Source organism: Peromyscus californicus, unplaced genomic scaffold (assembly GCF_007827085.1).
Source record: "Peromyscus californicus insignis strain IS unplaced genomic scaffold, ASM782708v3 Scaffold_18__1_contigs__length_77618521, whole genome shotgun sequence".
Lineage (NCBI taxonomy): Eukaryota > Metazoa > Chordata > Mammalia > Rodentia > Cricetidae > Peromyscus > Peromyscus californicus.
Window position 1 is genome coordinate 71,291,789 of NW_026294480.1, and position 19,805 is coordinate 71,311,593.

The 19,805-nt window shown below is 40.9% G+C and overlaps 1 protein-coding gene and 1 long non-coding RNA gene across 2 annotated transcripts in view; one reads left to right on the plus strand and one right to left on the minus strand.

Annotated features, from left to right (window-relative positions):
* The window catches only part of Adgrv1 (adhesion G protein-coupled receptor V1), a 546,923-nt gene that overhangs the window by 247,734 nt on the left and 279,384 nt on the right, over positions 1 to 19,805 (plus strand). Inside the window, exons 79-82 of the mRNA XM_052743671.1 lie at positions 880 to 1,064; positions 10,625 to 10,874; positions 11,394 to 11,533; positions 13,012 to 13,172. Coding sequence (XP_052599631.1) covers positions 880 to 1,064; positions 10,625 to 10,874; positions 11,394 to 11,533; positions 13,012 to 13,172 — 736 coding nt within the window. The remainder of the gene's footprint in view (positions 1 to 879; positions 1,065 to 10,624; positions 10,875 to 11,393; positions 11,534 to 13,011; positions 13,173 to 19,805) is intronic.
* Positions 1,962 to 6,193, minus strand: LOC128113772 (uncharacterized). Its single transcript, XR_008219655.1, has 3 exons — positions 6,025 to 6,193; positions 3,152 to 3,239; positions 1,962 to 2,385 (listed from the first exon to the last, which is right to left on the minus strand). It is a non-coding gene; the product is annotated as an uncharacterized LOC128113772 (long non-coding RNA).

Genomic DNA, 19,805 nt, shown 5'->3' on the forward strand with positions numbered 1-19,805 from the left:
TTATAAATTCAGATCTTGAATTTGGGTGTGAGTTTGAAACTACTAGGTTACAAAGTTGCAGAAATCGGAATAACAGGAGCTACTCCCTTACTAAGCTTATCTGATAGGAAAAAAAGGCAATCATTTCAATGATATCATGAGTTTGTTACTAGAGATGTTCAGTGAACCACAGGGGCTGGGGGTGCATGTGTTGGCAGGAGCCACAATGGATGAACTGTAAACTGATGACTTTGGAGTCTCGATTTCCCAGGTATATTCGAATATAAAGGAACAAAAGTATTGTCCTTGTTCTTCAAATAGCAACTCAGTCCTTTAAGGTAGGAAGTCACATTTTAAAAGGCAGTGTGCCAGGATATCTTGAGCATTCTTGATTGAACAGAACTTTCTCATTCGGTGTGCTTTTGTTCTTCAATGTTAGATGGTGGCCACTATTTGTTCATTGCAACACAGACAACTCAAAGTAATCTTATTTCCGTTACAAACCTATTTTTGAAATATTTATTACTTTATTTGTTCATCAAAGAAATAAAGAATTCTTGGGGTAGATGTAAAATTGTGACTTATTTTAATTCATGATGTTAACTATTGTAGCTAACTTAAATGATAAATGTTACCATTTGGGACTCTAAGGAATCATTAAATGGAAAGTATTTTAATGCTTATTTCTTTTCTTTGTCAGTGATTACTCATGCCTTTTAGATGGAAGTGGGTATATTTGAAATATAATTTTGATATCATTTTCTCTTCAGTTCTTCATATTTCCATCTTTGTTATTGTTAATGATTATTAATGAAAAGCATATAGAATGTATATATTATATGTAATCCAGGAAGTCATCTATTTAATACATATTTTAATACTTAGATTTTTTTCCTCCAGATAACAATGGAAGGACAAAATCAAGCTTTCAGTATCAAAACCCGCACCCTTCTGTATGAACTCCTTTGTGCTCTCATTAACCCCAAACGCAAGGACACTCGGGGATTCAGCCACTTTGTGGAGGTGACAGAGCATTTTGCCTTTTCTCTGCTGACTGATGTTACCTGTGGGTCTCCTGGTGAAAAGTAAGTCCTTTGTAAAACTGTCAGTTCCCAAAATGTATTTCCTCATGGCTTCCAAAGCAGTGCTTGATACCAGCTGACCCTGAGATGGTACACAGAGTCAGTACTTCTCACCACAGCAGTGTATGGTACACAGAACGTGTGGTCAGTACTTCTCACCAAAGCAGTGTATGGTGTCAGCCGACCCTGAGATGATACACAGAGCGTGTGGTCAGTACTTCTGACCACAGCAGTGTATGGTACACAGAGCGTGTGGTCAGTACTTCTGACCACAGCAGTGTATGGTACACAGAACGTGTGTGTGGTCAGTACTTCTCACCACAGCAGTGTATGGTGCACAGAGCATGTGGTCAGTACTTCTGACCACAGCAGTGTATGGTGCACAGAGTGTGTGGTCAGTACTTCTGACCACAGCAGTGTATGGTACACAGAGTGTGTGTGGTCAGTACTTCTCACCACAGCAGTGTATGGTGCACAGAGTGTGTGGTCAGTACTTCTGACCACAGCAGTGTGTGGTGCACAGAGCGTGTGGTCAGTACTTCTCATCACAGCAGTGTATGGTACACAGAACGTGTGGTCAGTACTTCTCACCAAAGCAGTGTATGGTGTCAGCCGACCCTGAGATGATACACAGAGCGTGTGGTCAGTACTTCTGACCACAGCAGTGTATGGTACACAGAGCATGTGGTCAGTACTTCTGACCACAGCAGTGTATGGTACACAGAACGTGTGTGTGGTCAGTACTTCTCACCACAGCAGTGTATGGTGCACAGAGCATGTGGTCAGTACTTCTGACCACAGCAGTGTATGGTGCACAGAGTGTGTGGTCAGTACTTCTGACCACAGCAGTGTATGGTACACAGAGTGTGTGTGGTCAGTACTTCTGACCACAGCAGTGTATGGTGCACAGAGTGTGTGGTCAGTACTTCTGACCACAGCAGTGTGTGGTGCACAGAGCGTGTGGTCAGTACTTCTCACCACAGCAGTGTATGGTGCACAGAGCGTGTGGTCAGTACTTCCCATCTGTTGCCAATGGAAGAGACTGTTGGAGGGAAGCAGCAGGTCCAGCAAGAGAAGTGACTGTGTGCCACCAACACTATGGGGCCGTTGTTTCAAACTGTCTTTAGAGTAAAACACAACATCATCTTGTCTTCTCTTGCTTTTATTCTGTCAGTGGAAAGCATATTCTGAGGAGGAAGGATGCTGATTCCCAGCCTCCTGCTGTGACTTCTGCTGCCCCAAAGCCCCAGATGTTTCTTCCACTGGGAGGCAACTCTCAAACTTTAGGATTTCTTTTTTGTGACTGGAATTCCACAGCAGGAAGCTAGCAAGAGGAGGAGAAAATAACCTGGTCATTATTAACTGCATAATTAATTATGTAGCCATGTGTTAATATTTTGTGCATAATGATACAAGAAATTACATTCACATTTAAATTGTGTTATTGTAGTTCAAAAACCACAAAATGTTTTATTTGTATTTGAGAGCCAAAATCCACTGATATTAGAACATGGGCAGAAGTTAAAATCCATCCTGATTTTCATGTTGTTCATATATGCTACCTAAAAACAACAAGTATCATTTTATTACTATTTAATGAATATTTGGTTAAGAATATTTATATAAACTTTATTTAATCATTTATTTTCAATGAAAGTCATCATCCATATTTAGTAAATCATGATATATGGGTCATTTCAATAATGAATCTGTCAAACTAACAAATCAGTTGATTAAATCAAACTTTGAATATTAGTTCTTTGGTTGCAGACACATGAAGTTCAAAAATAGTAAATTACATATAAAAGACAAGGTGTAAAATACAGAGAACATTAATGATATTAATTATATCCTTGCTATATCCAGACTGCATTAAATTGAATAGTATGGATGGATATTTTATAGGTAGAAACAGTGTGAATCTGAAAATTTTATAAGGTTCAGCATAACCCTTCATGCAAGTTGATATATATAGTATATTACTATATATATTACAAATCATCATTTTAGGTAAGCTATTGGAAGTTGGATTAGGGCTTTTATTATTTGTATTTATAGATTCAGAAACTGAGGTTTAGGGTCCTGCTTACCTTGACAAGGTTCACACGAATAGTTCATGGAGAGTCTCATGCGCACTCATAGGCCTGCTTAATTCCATAGCCCCTTCCAGGCACCATGCTGTGTGGTCAGAAGACTGCATTAAAAGCAACCTTACAGCCCGAATTTTCCTTACAGATCCATTCCAGGGTGTGGTGAATGTAGCTGGAAGTTTTCTCTGGTCCTGCCCAGCTCCATGGACCCCCCCAGCCACTTATAAAATAATCACTCAGAAGCTTATAGTAATTAAAACTGCTTGGCCATTAGGTCAGGCCTACCACTGACTAGCTCTTACATTTAAACTCAGCCCATTTCTGTTAATCTATATGTTGCCACGTGTTCTGTGGCTTTACCTGTGTGCCATTACATGCTGCTCCCTGGATGATGGCTGGCGTCTCCTCTCAGCCTTCCACTTCCCAGAATTCTCCTTGTCTGTCTATCCCGCCTATACTTCCTGCCTGGCTACTGGCCAATCAGCATTTTATTTATCAACCAATCAAAGCAACACATTCACAGCGTACAGAACATCCCATAGCAGGTGAAGTTAGGAAACATTTTACATCTGCTTACACTGCTGTGAGTACTGATGGGTCCAGGGGACTGATATTTTCTTTTTTTTTTTTTTTTTTTTTTTTTTTTTTTGGTTTTTCGAGACAGGGTTTCTCTGTGTAGCTTTGCGCCTCTCCTGGAACTCACTTGGTAGCCCAGGCTGGCCTCAAACTCACAGAGATTCGCCTGGCTCTGCCTCCTGAGTGCTGGGATTAAAGGCGTACGCCACCACCGCCCGGCGAACTGATATTTTCTTAATGGGAAAATCAGCAAAGAATCAGAAACACCTCACAGAGCCTCTTTCAGGATATGCTCTCACTAGTCCTTACCACCTGTGATTAATGCTGTGCTCTTCAACCCTAGTGCCATTTATGTGTCTCTCATCCTGGCTACAGAAACCCCTGACACAGATTAATTGCTTGCATTGAGACCACAGAATGTATTTGGAATTTAAAGGAACCTAGAAGCGTGGCACAGTTAAGGCCATTAGACAGACGTCCATAATAGTCATAAATTGCAGGTGGAAGAGAAGCGGCCGTCACATCTGGTTTGCTTTGCTGAAGACTCTAAGTATGTCAAGCATTTTGCTTGCATTCTCATTTTGCTTGCACCACCGTAATATCAAGTGTGTCTGCTGAGAGGGGAGGATTTGGGAATTGAGCAAGAATATTAGTGATGGGATCTAGAGCAACCACTTGGAAACCAACTAAAAACAATGCAATTAGCACTGAGGATGTAAAGGGGTGCCAATTAACATGTAGCCCCCCACTTTAGTCCAGGTATGTAGCAGATGATGGTATTAACAAAGTGAGTACATTTGGAGGGCAAATATGTGATAAATAGGTTAAGGTGTTGTGGTGTGGGGGGAGTTTGGTTATTGGCAATTAAGAGGGGTCAGAAATTTGAGGTGCTTGTGGGAGTAAGACATTATGTGTGTTGCTGGCTTACAAAGTGCAGGACCTACGAGGTCTCTGACTAGACTGAATGTCTTGGAAGTGGGTTATGAAAGCGTTAGTCAGCTGTGTGGCACAAGTTCTCTGGTTTCTGTGGCTTTGTGCCTAGCAAAGGGCTCTGTGGCTGAGCTATAACAGTGTTTCATATGGGGGGGCTGAGTGAAGAGAATAAAAAGGGGATTTTGATAAGCTATTGTTGACATATAGGGGGCCCATACAAATTGAGGTCTTCACATAGGAGGCCAGAGACCAAGCTATGGGGGATCAGCCCCCACATTTATTTACCCCAGGGACCCTTGAGGAATGAGGAATAGGAGACTTAGTTAGAAATAGAGAGAGGAGAGAAAACACAAGATAGACTTGGGTGGATCTGGACCCTTATCCACCAGCCCAGAACTTTATTCCCAAGGTCTATTTATAACAATGCCAAGGGGTGGAACAAAAGACCTCCCCCTTGCTAGTTACTGTCACCTGGTACCCAGGCTCGTGGTCCAATCAACCTCTTATGCCGTCCTGCTGGGTACGGCCACTAGGAAACCTAGTGGGCTCCAACAGGTCCCTCTTCTTTATATTTTAAAAGAAAAAAACTCTTGATGTAACTGCATCAAACTTAACATAATAATTCTAACATAAACAGAACTATACAAAATTATATTTCCTACTCTCAACCTTCCTATGAACCTACTCTCAAGCTACAAACCTACATTCAAGAACAATTTCTTAATAGAACTATACAAAACATAATATTATTTCACTCAAGTAACACGAAAATATTTTTTAAATTAAATAAACTGAGGAATATTAACTCTCCCTTTTCCTTATATTTTAAAATAAATCTCAAGCCTAGTTAGAAAACCTAAATTTCTCTATAAGCAGTTCCATTTTACATAAACAGTTCTTAGGTCATCACTGTTGATAGAGTCTATATGCATAAGCAAATTCAAACTTGTTCCATTGCAATGAAATCATTACTGTCCATTTCATTTCTTAAGTTCAAAAGTTCAGCAAGAGTTCTGGTGCCATTCCTAAAAGTTCCTCTGAGCGTTCATCATCACGGCCTGGCTTGTCAGCTGCCCTTAAGTCTGTGTACAGCTGTCAGAGTCGGAATGACTCTGAAGCAAACAGTTCCAAATACGCAAAGTCCCATAACCAGAACTTTTTGCAGTTCAATCAAGTCTCTTTGAAATGTTTGCTTTGAGCTACCGCTGAGCTTTGCAGTCTGTCGACCTCCGCAACCAGACCGCTCCTGGGCCAGGCTAGGGAGCTTCACTGCATAGCCACACTGGCTCAAGGCTTCTTCAGCTGCCATGAGCTGGAACTGGCCTTCCCACGGCAACCCTGCCTTTGGGAGGAAAACCCATTACCTGCATTGCTGATGGCCCAAGTGCTCAGCAAACCAGGTCCCGGAATCCTCTGTTCGCTGTCCTGGTGTATGATGAATGTAGCTCAGGGCAGCTCCATGATTGCTGTCACATCCTGTTGCTCAGAGCTCGGGCTGCAGTCAGTCCCAGCAGTTCCCGCAGAGCCTCAAGCTGGCTGTTCAGCCTGGAGTAGGTTCTCAGGTCCACAACTTCCTGCTTTCCAGCTCATCTCAGCTGCTTGTCCGGCACTGACACCATTCTGCTCTAGGCCTCCGGAAGGAAGCAGTCTGGTCTCTGCTGTCTCCACTGTTCACCTCTGCTCTGCTCGCTGGTCATCTTTCCTGCAGCAGTGTGGCATCTCTGCAGGGCTTTCCAGACTGCGGCTTGTCCTTCGCCCCTCTCATGGCTTAGCCTCAGGGCCGAAAGCCTGCGCACCCTCGCCGCTAGTGCTGCCTCTGCCTTCGCTCTTGGCGTCTGCTGTGTGGGAAGCTATGACCCTCCATGGGTCTCAGTAGTAGACAGTACTGTCTGTTGACTTCTTGAAGTTAGCAGTTTCTGGAGCTGCTTCTTGCCATTATTGGCAGTTTCTGGAAGTGCCAAGTCTGCTGTGGATATTGTTTTCCCAGGTTGGGAAAACCTACTCTTCATATCCTTAGACCTAAAGCCTATATATTCTAAATCTACATTTTTCTGACTAAATTTTAAACCTAAATTCTATAGGACTACTTTATAAACCTTACCCAAGTCTTATTCAAGCCTACATAATAAACTTACATTCTATAGGGCTACTCTAGTACTTTTTCAGATATCTAACTTAGCAAACACCTAAAAGAGATGTATTACTTCTTACTCTTAACTAACTTACACTAGGAAGAATCTCTTAGCAAACTCTCTATAGGGCTCCCCTAAACCTATATTTATAAACCTTACCTGTAAGTCTCACTTAAGCCTAAACCTTACCTAAGTCTTAGTTACATTCTATAGCTCTACTTTATAAACCTTAACATCTAGAAGAGATCTCTTAACTATTATCACTTTACATATAACAGAACTAACTTAACACTAAAGCAAACATCTATAAGATATTTCTTTTAACATTTAGAAAAGATTTTTTTCACTAAATTATGAACAAGACCAGAAGTATGCAAATCATTTCCCAAAGTTCAGAGTTTATAGTAGTCATTCTGAAAGTTCTTGAGAGTTTGAAACAAGATTTGTCAGTGGCTCTTTCAACCTTGGGATTTTAGTGAGTACTGTCACTACTGGGTTGTAACACTTGTTGCTAGAGAACTGTAACATTTTTGGAACAAATGCTACTCCCCCAAATCACCTTTGCCAAGCTCTCTCAGCTGTTCTGGAACCAGCAGAAATACTCAGCTGTGAACAGTTTCTAACTAGAGGCTGTCTCTTTACCCAAATCCAGAACAGCTTCCCTGTGCCATAATTCAGACAAACGCTTCTGTTACAGCAGAACTTTCAGTTTGTTCTACCGAAAAGCTTCACTTCAGACTGAGGGTGAAATTATTGTGTTGAACTGCCACAAAGCTCTTAGCAAAAATTCCTTGTGCGACCATATAAAGCACTGTTTCAAACCTGCATTGATACTACATTTCCCTGAAAGCCTTCCGGGTATGCTAGCGCGCTTGCCGGTTCCCTTCACAGGGTTTCACTTCTGTAACGGGAGATTTTTCTTTCTTGAGCTTGCTTTAGGATGCCCGTGCCACCGTTGAACAGGTAGATCTAAGTAGATCTTTCACCCGACCCAGTTCCCCAGCTTTTCCTCCGTTTGTCTCCACACTCAGGCTGCGGCTTATTGCCTGAGAAAAAACCCTTAGGGCTTCACTCCCGGTCAGTGAGGCAAACTGAAAACATTTGTTTCAGAAAGGTCCTTTCTCTGATGGAAAATAGAGCTGCTCTCCTGGATAGCTCCCCGTCCTATCCCATCCCACCTCCTTCCCCAGATAGTGTCCCTGGTGCTCAGCACAGCTGCTCATGCAGCCACAGCCCGGCTTCTCTGCCTCATCAGGCTCTTGCCTCAGGATTTTCCCATCCAGGTGAAACTCAGTTTTAAACTGAGAAAGTTCTGAAAGCCTTTTTAGCTTATTTTTTTTCAAGAGAGAGAAAGACCAGCACGTTTTTTAAGAGAGCTTTTAGTTTAAGAGAGAAAGATTAAGTTTTTCCTAAGATGTCTGTTCTCTAAACTTTTTGGCTTCATGGCCAGGAGGGAACTAATTCTGAGGGTAAGATGTTCTACTGCTGACAAAGCAGAGGATTTTTGTTTCTGTCCGCACCCACTGCAGGGGAAATCTCTTTCCTCTGCTGTTTTTTTCTTTTTGTTGTTGTTGTTGTTTGTTTGTTTGTTTGTTTTTACATTTTAGCTGTCCCCAGGCCAAAATCTTCCGTAGGAATCCCCTTTCTGCCTGATACGCTCAAAGAAGAGCTTTTCTCTGCCCGTTAAGTTCAAACAAGATAGATTTTCCCCTAGGATTTTGCGTTCATAACCCCATAGTTAGGTTTATCTTATCCTTCTTTACCCTAAGCTTTTAATTTTCTATATTCCTAATTAACTCTGAAGGTCTGTCTTCCTGCACTGTATTACCCATTCTACCTTCCTTAGTTTTTATAGAGAGAAGAAGGAGAGGGAGAGGGGGAGGGGGAGGGGGAGGGGGAGGGGAGGGGGAGGGGGAGGGGGAGAGGGAGAGAGAGATACCTGTATAGAGAGAAAGCTAATGCTGCAGCCTGTGGTATATCCTTTACCACCTAACCTATACACCCGAGAATAAAATACCGTTGCCTTCATTTTTCAATTCCTTATTGGAATACCTACACTCATAACATCCCCTTCAATCCTTTCACCAAGCTCTAGGGTTATTTTTTTTCTTTATCTTTTCCTTTGTCTCTGTTCAGGCGCCATCTGTGGAGGACCAGCCCCCACATTTATTTACCCCAGAAACTTTTGAGGAATGAGGGATAAGAGACTTAGAAATAGAGAGAGGAGAGAAAACACAGGATAGACTTGTGTGGGTCTGGATCCTTATCCACCAGCCCAGAACTTTATTCCAAAGGTCAAAGGTCTGTTTATAACAATGCCAAGGGGCGGAGCAAAAGACCTCCCCCTTGCTAGTTACAGTCACCTGGTACCCAGGCCCATGGTCCTATCAACCTCTTATGCCGTCCTGCTGGGTACGGCCACTAGGAAACCTAGTAGGCTCCAACACCTAGCATCCTGGATATGATAAAATATCAAAGCCACTGACCACTGCATTTATTTAGTTAGTTATTTTCATTACATTATAAAATTATTTTTAAATTTTTTCATATAGTATATTTTGATCATATTCTTTTTCCTCCCCAAAGTCCTTCTAGATCTTTCCTACCTCCCTACCCACCCAACCTCATGTTCTTTTTTCTCTCTCAAAAAGACCCACCTCCTCAACCAAACCAAAACACAATCAGAAAAGACAAAAAACAAAATCACAAAAATCATGGCATCTATTTATTATTGGTCAGCTACTGCTAAGCATAAGGCCTGCCCTGGAGTGTAGTTGATACAATTGACACTGAACACTTTAAATGCTATCATTTAAGCCTTGGAAGAAACTTCTTGTAAACATGACATACAGCTAGAAGAAAAGGTTCCCTTTGACTCTTTCATTTCTCACATCTTTCATTTAACATTATCAGATTCATTTCTCACATTACAGGTCTTAGCAAGGTATCTTTTTTTGATACACTAACTATATACTCTGTGTACACTGTGGCCGGTAGAACCTTTAAGATTGGACAGATACATTTCTGTCCTAATACAGTGTCAGATACAGTATCCTAATAACCTCTACACTGTTCGAAGCAGGGTTTGTATTTCCTCTACCTTGGTATCTGCTCCCTATGGCAAAGATGATGATGCCAGAGACAACTCACTGAAGCTTTAGGGGAAATGGTTACGTATTCACATTCCTTGAACCGTAAATCCGCTCCCCATGTAAGGATCTGCCTTAGTGAGGCTGGAGTGCCACCTGTACTTTAAACCAAGTCCACATGAGTTCAACTCACATTGAGGTTTGAAAGCAATTTAGCTGAGTGTAGAATCTTATTATTCCTAAGAGGTGTGAAAAAATAAAAATGTCAGAAGCATCAAGACCATTACTCAGATCTGTTTTCTCGTAAGCTGGATTATTGTATTAGAAGGCTCTGATGTACTGGAAAGGCATGAGGGACATCTGAGACGGAAATGCAGCTGTAGATGCATGTGCTCTATGGTTTTAAATTTAAAAAAGGTCCCACTCTAGTGGGAATACCCTTTCCTCAGCCTGTCCTATCACAGCCTGTGACTAACACAGAAAAGTACATTCTAAGCCACAGACTGCATTATGATAACTGTGTAACAGCTTCCAGATACTCCTGTTTTAGGTTACAAGAGAGACCAAGCAAAGGGGTGTGGAACGATGTACTCATCACTAGGAAACAGAAGGCGGATGGTTATTTAGTGTTGGGATTGTTCTACATGAAGAAAAATCCTCCACTTAAATATTGAAGCAAATACAATTGGATATGTTGATACAAACACCTGCCAACTCAACACAGGCTTGTTTTCTTCCTATAGAAGCAAAACCATCCTTGACAGCTGCCCATACTTGTCGATCCTGGCCCTTTCCTGGTACCCTCAGCAAATCAATGGACACACGTTCGAAGGAAAGGATGGTGATTACATTCAAATTCCAGAGAGGTTATTGGATGTTCCGGATGCAGAATTGTTGGATGGGAAAAGAGCATGCACATTGGTCCAGTTTGTGGAGTACAGCAGCCAGCAGTGGTTCCTGGCAGGAAACAATCTTCCTGCCCTGAAGGACAAGGTAATCTCTCATTTAAAATTATGTGATAGTTTATCTTTTCCCTTTACCAGGCAAACTCAGAACACATCAGCTTAGCTGTTCTTTCAGGTGCTACCCATGAGTAGCAGGAAAATTACTCTCTCTGTAAGCCGTTTGTAGTTTTTTTGGGCTTCAAATGTAGTTGGAAACGTTTCCCTTATGTTTTGTGGAGTATGTATGTGCGTATATGGACAAAGTGTAACACTATAGCTTTCCCTGCTGTGATGCCTCGGCATGTACCTACCTTCTCAGGAGGCCAGCCAGGGATACTTAGAGTGGGTGTTGTCAGCTAAAGACTGAAAGTGAGTGCGGTGGGGTTAGGCTGTGACAGTGGAAAACCAGTCAGAGTTGCATTCAGTAAGAGAGCAGCTAATGGTGCTGAAGAAAACACTAGAGGTATTAGGTATTAGAAAAACAAAGTCCAGCTCTGACTGGGAGACTCAGTCATATCACTCATTGGAAAATTACCGTTAAATGTTGTGTTTCTTTTTGACATTATAGGTGTTGTCCCTGAGTGTGAAAGGTCAGAGTGCACAACCCTTGCCTAACAACAATGAGGTTCTCTACAGGATTTATGCAGCTGAGCCTAGAATTGTTCCCCATACATCTCTCTGTCTCTTCTGGAATCAGGCCGCGGCCAGGTACAAACTGATAAATCTTAAGAAAAGTGTTTGGTGCTTCCCAGCCAGAAACATTGCACCTGCTTGTTTTAAACATAGATGGTATTTATGATATATGACTCAAAATACAAAAAAAGAAAAGCTGTGGAGGAAATCATAGGAAAGCATATGCATTAGTTACTGGTCTATTGATGTGATGAAACACCATCATCAAGGCAACTTATAAAAGAAAACATTTAATTTGGGGCCTGCTTACAGTTTCAGAGGGTTAGAATCCCTGGTTGTCATGCCAGGGAGCATGGCAGGAGGCAGGCAGGCATGGTGCTGGAGCAGTAGCTGGGAACTTACATCTTATTTGTAAGATGTAGGCAGAGAGAGAGAGTGAGACTGGGCCTGGTATGGGTTTTTTAAACGTCCAAGCCCACTCAGGGTGACACACCTCTTCCAACTAGGCCACACCTCTTGCAACAAGGGCACACCCCCTAATCCTTCTCAAAAAGTTCCACCAATTCCAAGCATTCAAATATATGAGCCTATGGGGACCACTCTTATTCAAACGACCATAGCATAACAAGTAATTTGTCTGGTGTTGTGCAAACTACAAGACTTTTGAAAGCAAGAGGAGAGGTTAGCCCTACACACAGTGGCGATTGTATTGGCTGATTTTATGTCAATTTGACACAAGCTACAGTCATCAGAGAGGAAGCAGCCTTTGTTGAAAAAAAAAATGCCTCCGTGAGATCCAGCTATAAGACATTTTCTTAATTAGTGATCAGCACGAGAGGGCCCAGTCTGTTGTGGGTGGTGCCATCCCTAGGCTGGTGGTCCTGGGTTCTATAAGAAAGCAGTATGAACAAGCTATGGGGAGTGAGCCAGTAAGCAACTCCTCTCCATGGTCTCTGCATCAGTTCCTGCCTCCAGGTTCCTGCCCCCTTTGAGTTCCTGTCCTGGCTTCCTTTGTTAATGAACAGCAACATGGAAGTATAAGATGAATAAACCCTTACCTCCTTAATTTGCTTTTTAGTCATGGTGTTTCATTGTAGCAATAGAAGCCCTGACTAAGACAGCCATGCTGTCGTGTGGGGATCCACACAAGCCGTGACTATGATGGTCTGTTGGGATCCACACAAGCCATGACTGTGATGGTCTTTTGGGATCCACACATGTCATAGCTATGTTGACCAGTGGAAATTTTTGAATGACAGAAAAGACCAAATTTGCTTTAGGATAGGTAAGGCACCATTGCTGAGAAGGCTAACTTCTTTGGTACAACAAATGCTCTGGCAGGTGTGGTTGGTATTTACACTGCTTCTTAAGGTGTCTTGACGGAAACTGTTGGGTCATGTCCTGGACAAGATATTCCTTCTAGTGTTTCTTCTGGAAAATGTAGTCTGCTTAAGTCTTGAGTAAAGAACACTTAATTTCAGCTAGTTATTTTTCCTTTAAAAACAACCTGAACACATTATTGCAAGAACAGTGACTATTGTGTTTTGTTCTAGCTGGTTGTCTGACAGCCAGTTTTGCAAAGTGGTTGAAGATACTTCGGACTACGTGGGATGTGCCTGTTCACACTTGTCTATGTATGCTGTTTACGCCCAGACTGACAACTTGTCATCATACAATGAAGCTTTTTTCTCTTCTGGGTTTATATGCATTTCAGGTCAGTGGCAGGGTTTTCAAGTTATGAATTTTAAATATTTGTGAGAATGAAACTTTCCCATAGTTCTTTTGTGTGTGTAAGATATGAGCATGCTATGATTCATCATTTGCCCATCTTAATCATTAATACATACAGCAGGTATTTATGGAGGCTCAACTCTGAACTTCTTTGCAGAAGAAGCCATGTTTTCATGAAGAGCATGGGATACAGCATGAGACAGAGGCTAGATAAGAGGAAAGGGAACCATTTGTGGTGTATTGCACTTTAGAGCAATAGGTTCTACAGTTAGAATATTGGGATCATATAAATCAATGCATATAAAGATTTTGTGTTTTCATTAAAATAAATATTCTATCCCATCAGTTGGTCAGTTGTCTACAACTTTGGCACTTTAAACATATCAAACCCAGCCGGGCGGCGGTGGCGCATGTCTTTAATCCCAGCACTCGGGAGGCAGAGTCAGGCGGATCTCTGTGACTTCGAGGCCAGCCTGGGCTACCAAGTGAGTTCCAGGAGAGGCGCAAAGCTACACAGAGAAACCCTGTCTCGAAAAACCAAAAAAAAAAAAAAAAAAACCATATCAAACCCTATGCTAAAAATTATTTTCTACTCAACATATTTATCCCCTTTTTTATTGCAGCAATAGGAACTTGGATTTTATCAATGTCTGTCTGTTTACATACACCATAACTAGGAATGATGTGCTATATAGATAACTCTGTGTGAGATATTAACTATAAATATAACCTTGTAACCAGACTGTCTTAGTTCAAGTCCTGATTCTGTCATCAGCTTTTGGGAACTAGAGTAATATTCTAGTTGTATGTGTCAGGATACTCAAAATTCCTACCCCCAATGTATGACTACAAATCATGTCTGCATCTCAGGCCAGTTAGTCTGCTTTAGTGGTGACTTGTTTGTTATTGGGAGGGATTGTCTCTCTAAATACGTATACCAACAATCTGCCTAGCAATCCTCATCCACTAGGAAATCTTTCTGGAGATGGAGTCAAGTAACTAATTATTATGCTTGGTTCTGATTGTTAAATATTCCCATTATAATTCAGTTTTACATAGTTACAATTTTTCCATAACGTATCTAAATTATGAGTCTTGGGTTCCATAGCAAAAGTTAAGAATCTCTTATTCTTAATAATATCTTTCATAAAAGATGGATGGCATTTCTTATCCAATAAATTCTTCTAGGTGAATATAATTTCAAAATCAGAGGGAGACTTGTTTTATTTCAATGGTGGTATATTTCATGAGCAAAGAAGTTTCATAGAATAATGGAATAAAAAGTTATCATATTGACTACCAAGTGAGTCCCAGGAAAGTCGCAAAGCTACACAGAGAAACCCTGTCTCGAAAAACCAAAAAAAAAAAAAAAAAAAAAGTTATCATATTGAAATAAAATTTGGATATTATTTTACAAACAAATTCAAATGCTGCTGTGACCCAGAGGAATCCTCTGCTTTACAAAAACATTGAACATCAAACTAGAGAGTTTTCAAACTTAAAGCATGGTGTCTCTGATTCCATGTAGAGGCAGAAGAATCGTAAGGTACATCCTAGGAGAGTTATTGGTCATTCTATATTTTCTATAACTTGATGCAGAAAACGTTACGCTGACCTGCATGGGTGCTTGAGAACTTAAATGTCATCATCCACATATAGCTGCTACATCCACATTTGTGCCTTTGACTTGGGACCAGTGTCAAGACTTTGAAATTATAATTTATTTTCTGTTTTATTCAAGATATTTTATAAGTAAGGACTCTAAACTCCTGTGTTTTTGCCTCAGTTTTTATTTCATGAGAGAACCAATGCCCATTCCTCTGATGGTCCTTCAGGAATTAGAAAAGATAACTTTTTGTTTCTTTCTTTCTTTTTTTTTTTTTTTTTTTTTTTGGTTTTTCGAGACAGGGTTTCTCTGTGTAGCTTTGCGCCTTTCCTGGAACTCACTTTGTAGACCAGGCTGGCCTCGAACTCACAGAGATCCTCCTGGCTCTGCCTCCCGAGTGCTGGGAACTTTTTGTTTCTTATATATATATATAGTGTGTACTTTGGGTCAGACCAATGGGATAGCTCTGACTTGATAACAGTTAACTAGTCCTTTTCACGAGTGTAATGATGTACATATTCATAGGAGCTGGCCTCTTTGTTAGTTCTGCTTCCAGTTCGAGAAGTGGGCGAAAGAGGATAAAGGCTGAGAAACCCTCAGTTCAGAGAGGTGAAAGGAGAGAGGGTTACCTGGAAGATCCTAGGTTTGCCAAATACCAGAAAACGAAACTGAGGCCACTCCTTAAAGTAAAAAGGATAAAAAAGAGAAAGGTAGTAAAAGAGGGCTGTGTGCATTCTCCCGCCCATGACAGGAATGAGTTGGAAGAAGTGTAAATTAAGATGGCTTCATCACATACCACAATCTAACCTAATTACTAATAAGATCAGCAAGGCTTGAGGTGTGTGCACACTATTTCCCAGAATATGACTACAAATCTTCGGGGCTTTTCTCTAGGATACCATCCCATCAAAGATGACTGTTGGGTTGGATTTTCCCCAACTTTGACTCTTAACACAATTTTATAGTCTTCTAACCGTAAAGACAACCTGTTACCTTCATCGTGTAGTTCCTTTCCGTGTTACCTTAAGTGAATGAAATTAAGTGAAAGTTATTTTGTTGCATCTGTAGTTCAGTTTCCTGTGGCAGAAGTGATTTGACACTGTTAGAGGTGGGCCTGTTCTCACATTGGAATCACTTCCTTCTTCTTACCACGAAGAAATCCTTTAACGTATTACCCAAACTAAAGTGTTCTTTACTAATTAGCTAGTTATCTTATCTACTTAAAAAGAGAATACTGTGTGTAAATGCCTATACAATGTCAATCTCATAATAAATAATAATTTGTAAGTGACTAATTGCAGGCCTTACAGGTTAAGAAAGTTAATAAAAATTATTTGAGGATGATCATCTTTTGTTCAACTTTTTATAAAATGGCAAACATTTTAAGTTATGCCTTTTTTTTTGCTCCCCTGCAAGCTGAAATGCTGATACATTTTTCAAAGTAATAATAGCTGGCCAACCCTGAAAAGATTTCTAGTAGTAACAAAAGTCATTATGAAGCACCTCCAAGCACACATAAGTCTGTGTATAAGGACAGGGTGGGGTGGCCAGAGAGACAGAGCCTCAATAATTAAGGAAGTAAATCTGAGCACAATTGCATTCAACTCAACATTATTTTTTAAAGTTATTTTTGAAACTTTTGGTCAACTTCCTTTAGAAACATCAGGCTCGGGTTTTCAGAAACCATTGTCCTGGGGGACCTATTATGATTGTGGAAGAGTGTATTTTCAAAATAATTCCATTCTATCAAATGATGTGTTATCCCTGAGGAAAAACATTTTAAATGCTTAGAACTTTAAAAAGAAGAGTTTGAAGGGATAAATGTAGATAACAAGAAGTCACTTAGCCCTAAAATACGTGTGCATAGCATAAAGATGTTGAGTTTATCTAGCAATATCTGCAAAGGAATTTTGTTTGGCAAGAATTGGGCTGCACATCACAGAAGGGCACTCTGAGTGTCTTCCCCAGACTTAGTGCCCAGGATGAACAATTGGGCACAGTAACAATGCCCCTGCAGCCCGACCTCTTCTTCTTTTTCTGCTCTGCTTTTCTCACACCGTGGGTGCCCTTTTGTCTTGTCCTGGTGTGGTCTCAGCTGCCTGTAGAGCCTTGAGCATCAAGCTGGCAGTGTCCAGGTAAGCCAAGGCAGACGCTATGCTAAAGCAATGGAAACTCTTGTAAAAGACACCTGGAATGCTGCCCCAACACCTCTTTGCCCCAAACCATGTTTGGTAAACTTTCATAAGCCAGTCACTTTCTGGCACATGAGACAGGCAAAGTTGGACATAATCACTGTGAGAGCAGCCAGTGTCCATCATGTTGAGTATTACTGGACACAGCACCACATGTACAGTACTTTCGATCCTGTTTCTTTTTTTAAATGATTTATTTTTTTTTTACATCCCAACAACAGTTTTACCTCTCTCCTCTCCTCTCCTCCAAGTCCTTCCCCCTGACTTCCTCTCTGCTCTCCCCAATCCACTCCTCCTTCATTTCAATTCAGAAGGGGCAGGGCCTCCCATGGATATCAACCAAAGATGGCACATCAAGTTGCAGTAAGACTAGGCACCTCCCCTTGTATTAAGGTTGGATGAGGCAACCCACTATGAGGAATTGCTGTGGGATGTCATTCTATATGCTGTGAATATGTGTTGCTCTGATTGGTTGATAAATAAAACACTGATTGACCAATAGCCAGGCAGGAAGTATAGGCAGGCAAGCAGATGAGGAGAATTCTGGGAAGAAGAAGGACAGAGTGAGGAGTCGCCAGCCAGACACAGAGAAAGCAAGATGACAAGGCAGAACTGAGAAAAGGTACCAAGCCATGTGGCTAAACATAAATAAGAATTATGGGTTAATTTAAGTGGAAGAGCTAGTCAGTAATAAGCCTGATCTAATGGCTGAGCAGTTATAATTAATATAAGCCTCTATGTGTTTACTTGGGGGACGAGAGTGGGAGAAATTTGTCCCAACTGTGGGCCAGGCAGGACAGAGAAAAACTTCCAACTACAAGGACTAGGTTCCCAAAAGCCAGCAAAGGAGTCATAGACAGCCCCTGCTCCCACTGTTAGGAGTCCTACAAGAAGATCCTGCTACACAATCATAACATATATACAGAGGACGTAGGTCAGACCCATGTGGGCTCCCTGATTGTCAGTTCAGTTTCTGTGTTTCCCTAGGAGCCCAAGTTAGTTGATTCTGGTTTTTTTTTTTTTTTTGTGCCATTGACCCCTCTGGCTCCTACAATCCTTCCTCCCCTTCTTCCACAGGATTCTTCCAGCTCTGACTAATGTTTGGCAGTGGGTCTCTGCATCTGTTTTTATCAGTTGCTGGATGAAGCCTCTCTGATGACAGTTAGGCTAGGTACCAATCTATGAGCATAGCAGAATATCATTAGGCATCATTGCATGAACTCTTTTTTTGTTGGTTGTGTTTGGTAATATCCTAGGTCTCTGGGCTATCAAGCCTCTGGGTCCTGGTGCTCAAAGTAGTATCAGGGTGGGCTCTCTCTTATGGCATGGGTCTCAGGTTGGACCAGTCATTGGTTGGCTACTCCCACAATTTCTACACCATCTTTACCCCAGCATATCTTGTAGGCAGGTCCTATTTCTTGTTAAAGAAATAAATAACACACAGTATATTTCAGACCAGATGTGGTTTTGTACAATGTGCCAACTTTGGACTTTCAAACCATATTATCTTAGTCACTTGGATACAAATTCTTCTGAAATACAGTGTATTCTTTCATCACTCAGGAAGAATTAACAGTTCTCTGCAGTATGGCTTTCTGTGATGGTGACAATATTTTATACTGTCTAATATGTGAGATACTGGCCATATCTGGCCATGCATCCTTGGAATATGACTGAAATATAGTTCTATTTAACTTGTGACAATTTACATTTAAACACCTTCCAATGGCTAGTAGCTGATGTGTTCAGGATCAATTCCTTAATTATCAAGACTCTTGACTCTGGCAACATCACCCATTCCCTAACACATGGAGTTATGTGCTCCAAGGTGATTCATGCTGCCATTTGTTCCTACTGGAAATCTTTTCAGTGTTGACTGCTTTTTCTTCCCACCCTTACTGTGTTAGTAGCAATAAGCCAAGCACATTGCATGGAGGGAAAACTTAAAGACGTATCAGTTCAGCTGTGGTTTGTAATCAAACAGTAGAAACCCTACAACCACAGGTAGCATGATGTAGAAAGACAAGAAGAAACAAAGAGCTCATACTCAACTTAGTCATGAAATAACAGTGAGCTGATTTCATGTGGATTTATCTGGAGGAAGCAGGTATAAATAGAGTGATAGACTGACACCTTAAAACACAAAATTCATAAAGAAAAATTTGTAGAAAATTTACTCTCATCTGTCTTGTGTGGGGCTAAGTTACAGTTACATGGGAACATTTCCCACCTGTAAAATACGCTGAAGAACAACAATGTCTCCCAACTCTGCCTACTCACATGCAAACATCACACATATTTATATTCACATAAATACTCCAATATTGTATGTATCCATACAATCTGTGGTCTGCTTCAGAGCTGTATCCTCACTACCACATGTCATTAGTGTTGTTATTCTGTGAAGAGAATCTTCCTTCTCTCTTTTAAATGTGTAAATAGTCATTTGTGTCAGTGGGTTAAACGAAGATTCTTTCTCCTCCAGTTCAATCTGTAATCTGTATAGGGCTAGGAAAAAAAGAATATTATCCAGACAGCAGATTGTTTCTCTAGAGAATTGCTAAGAAATAAAAATTTAAAGACTGTAGAGTGCATATTTAGGTAATATATGGAGTTGTTACGGTTTGTTTTACTTTATTTTAGAAATTCTATCATATATTCTATGTTTTGTGATTTGACTATTTATAGTAAGGAATTTGAGCTACAGAACTGCAATTAAAAATATTTCCTTGTAAACGTTAAGTATATATACTGAACATAGGCACTCATTTTCTAGACTGAGGAAAGGTTATTTTCCTAAATTTGGATATTAGTGTAT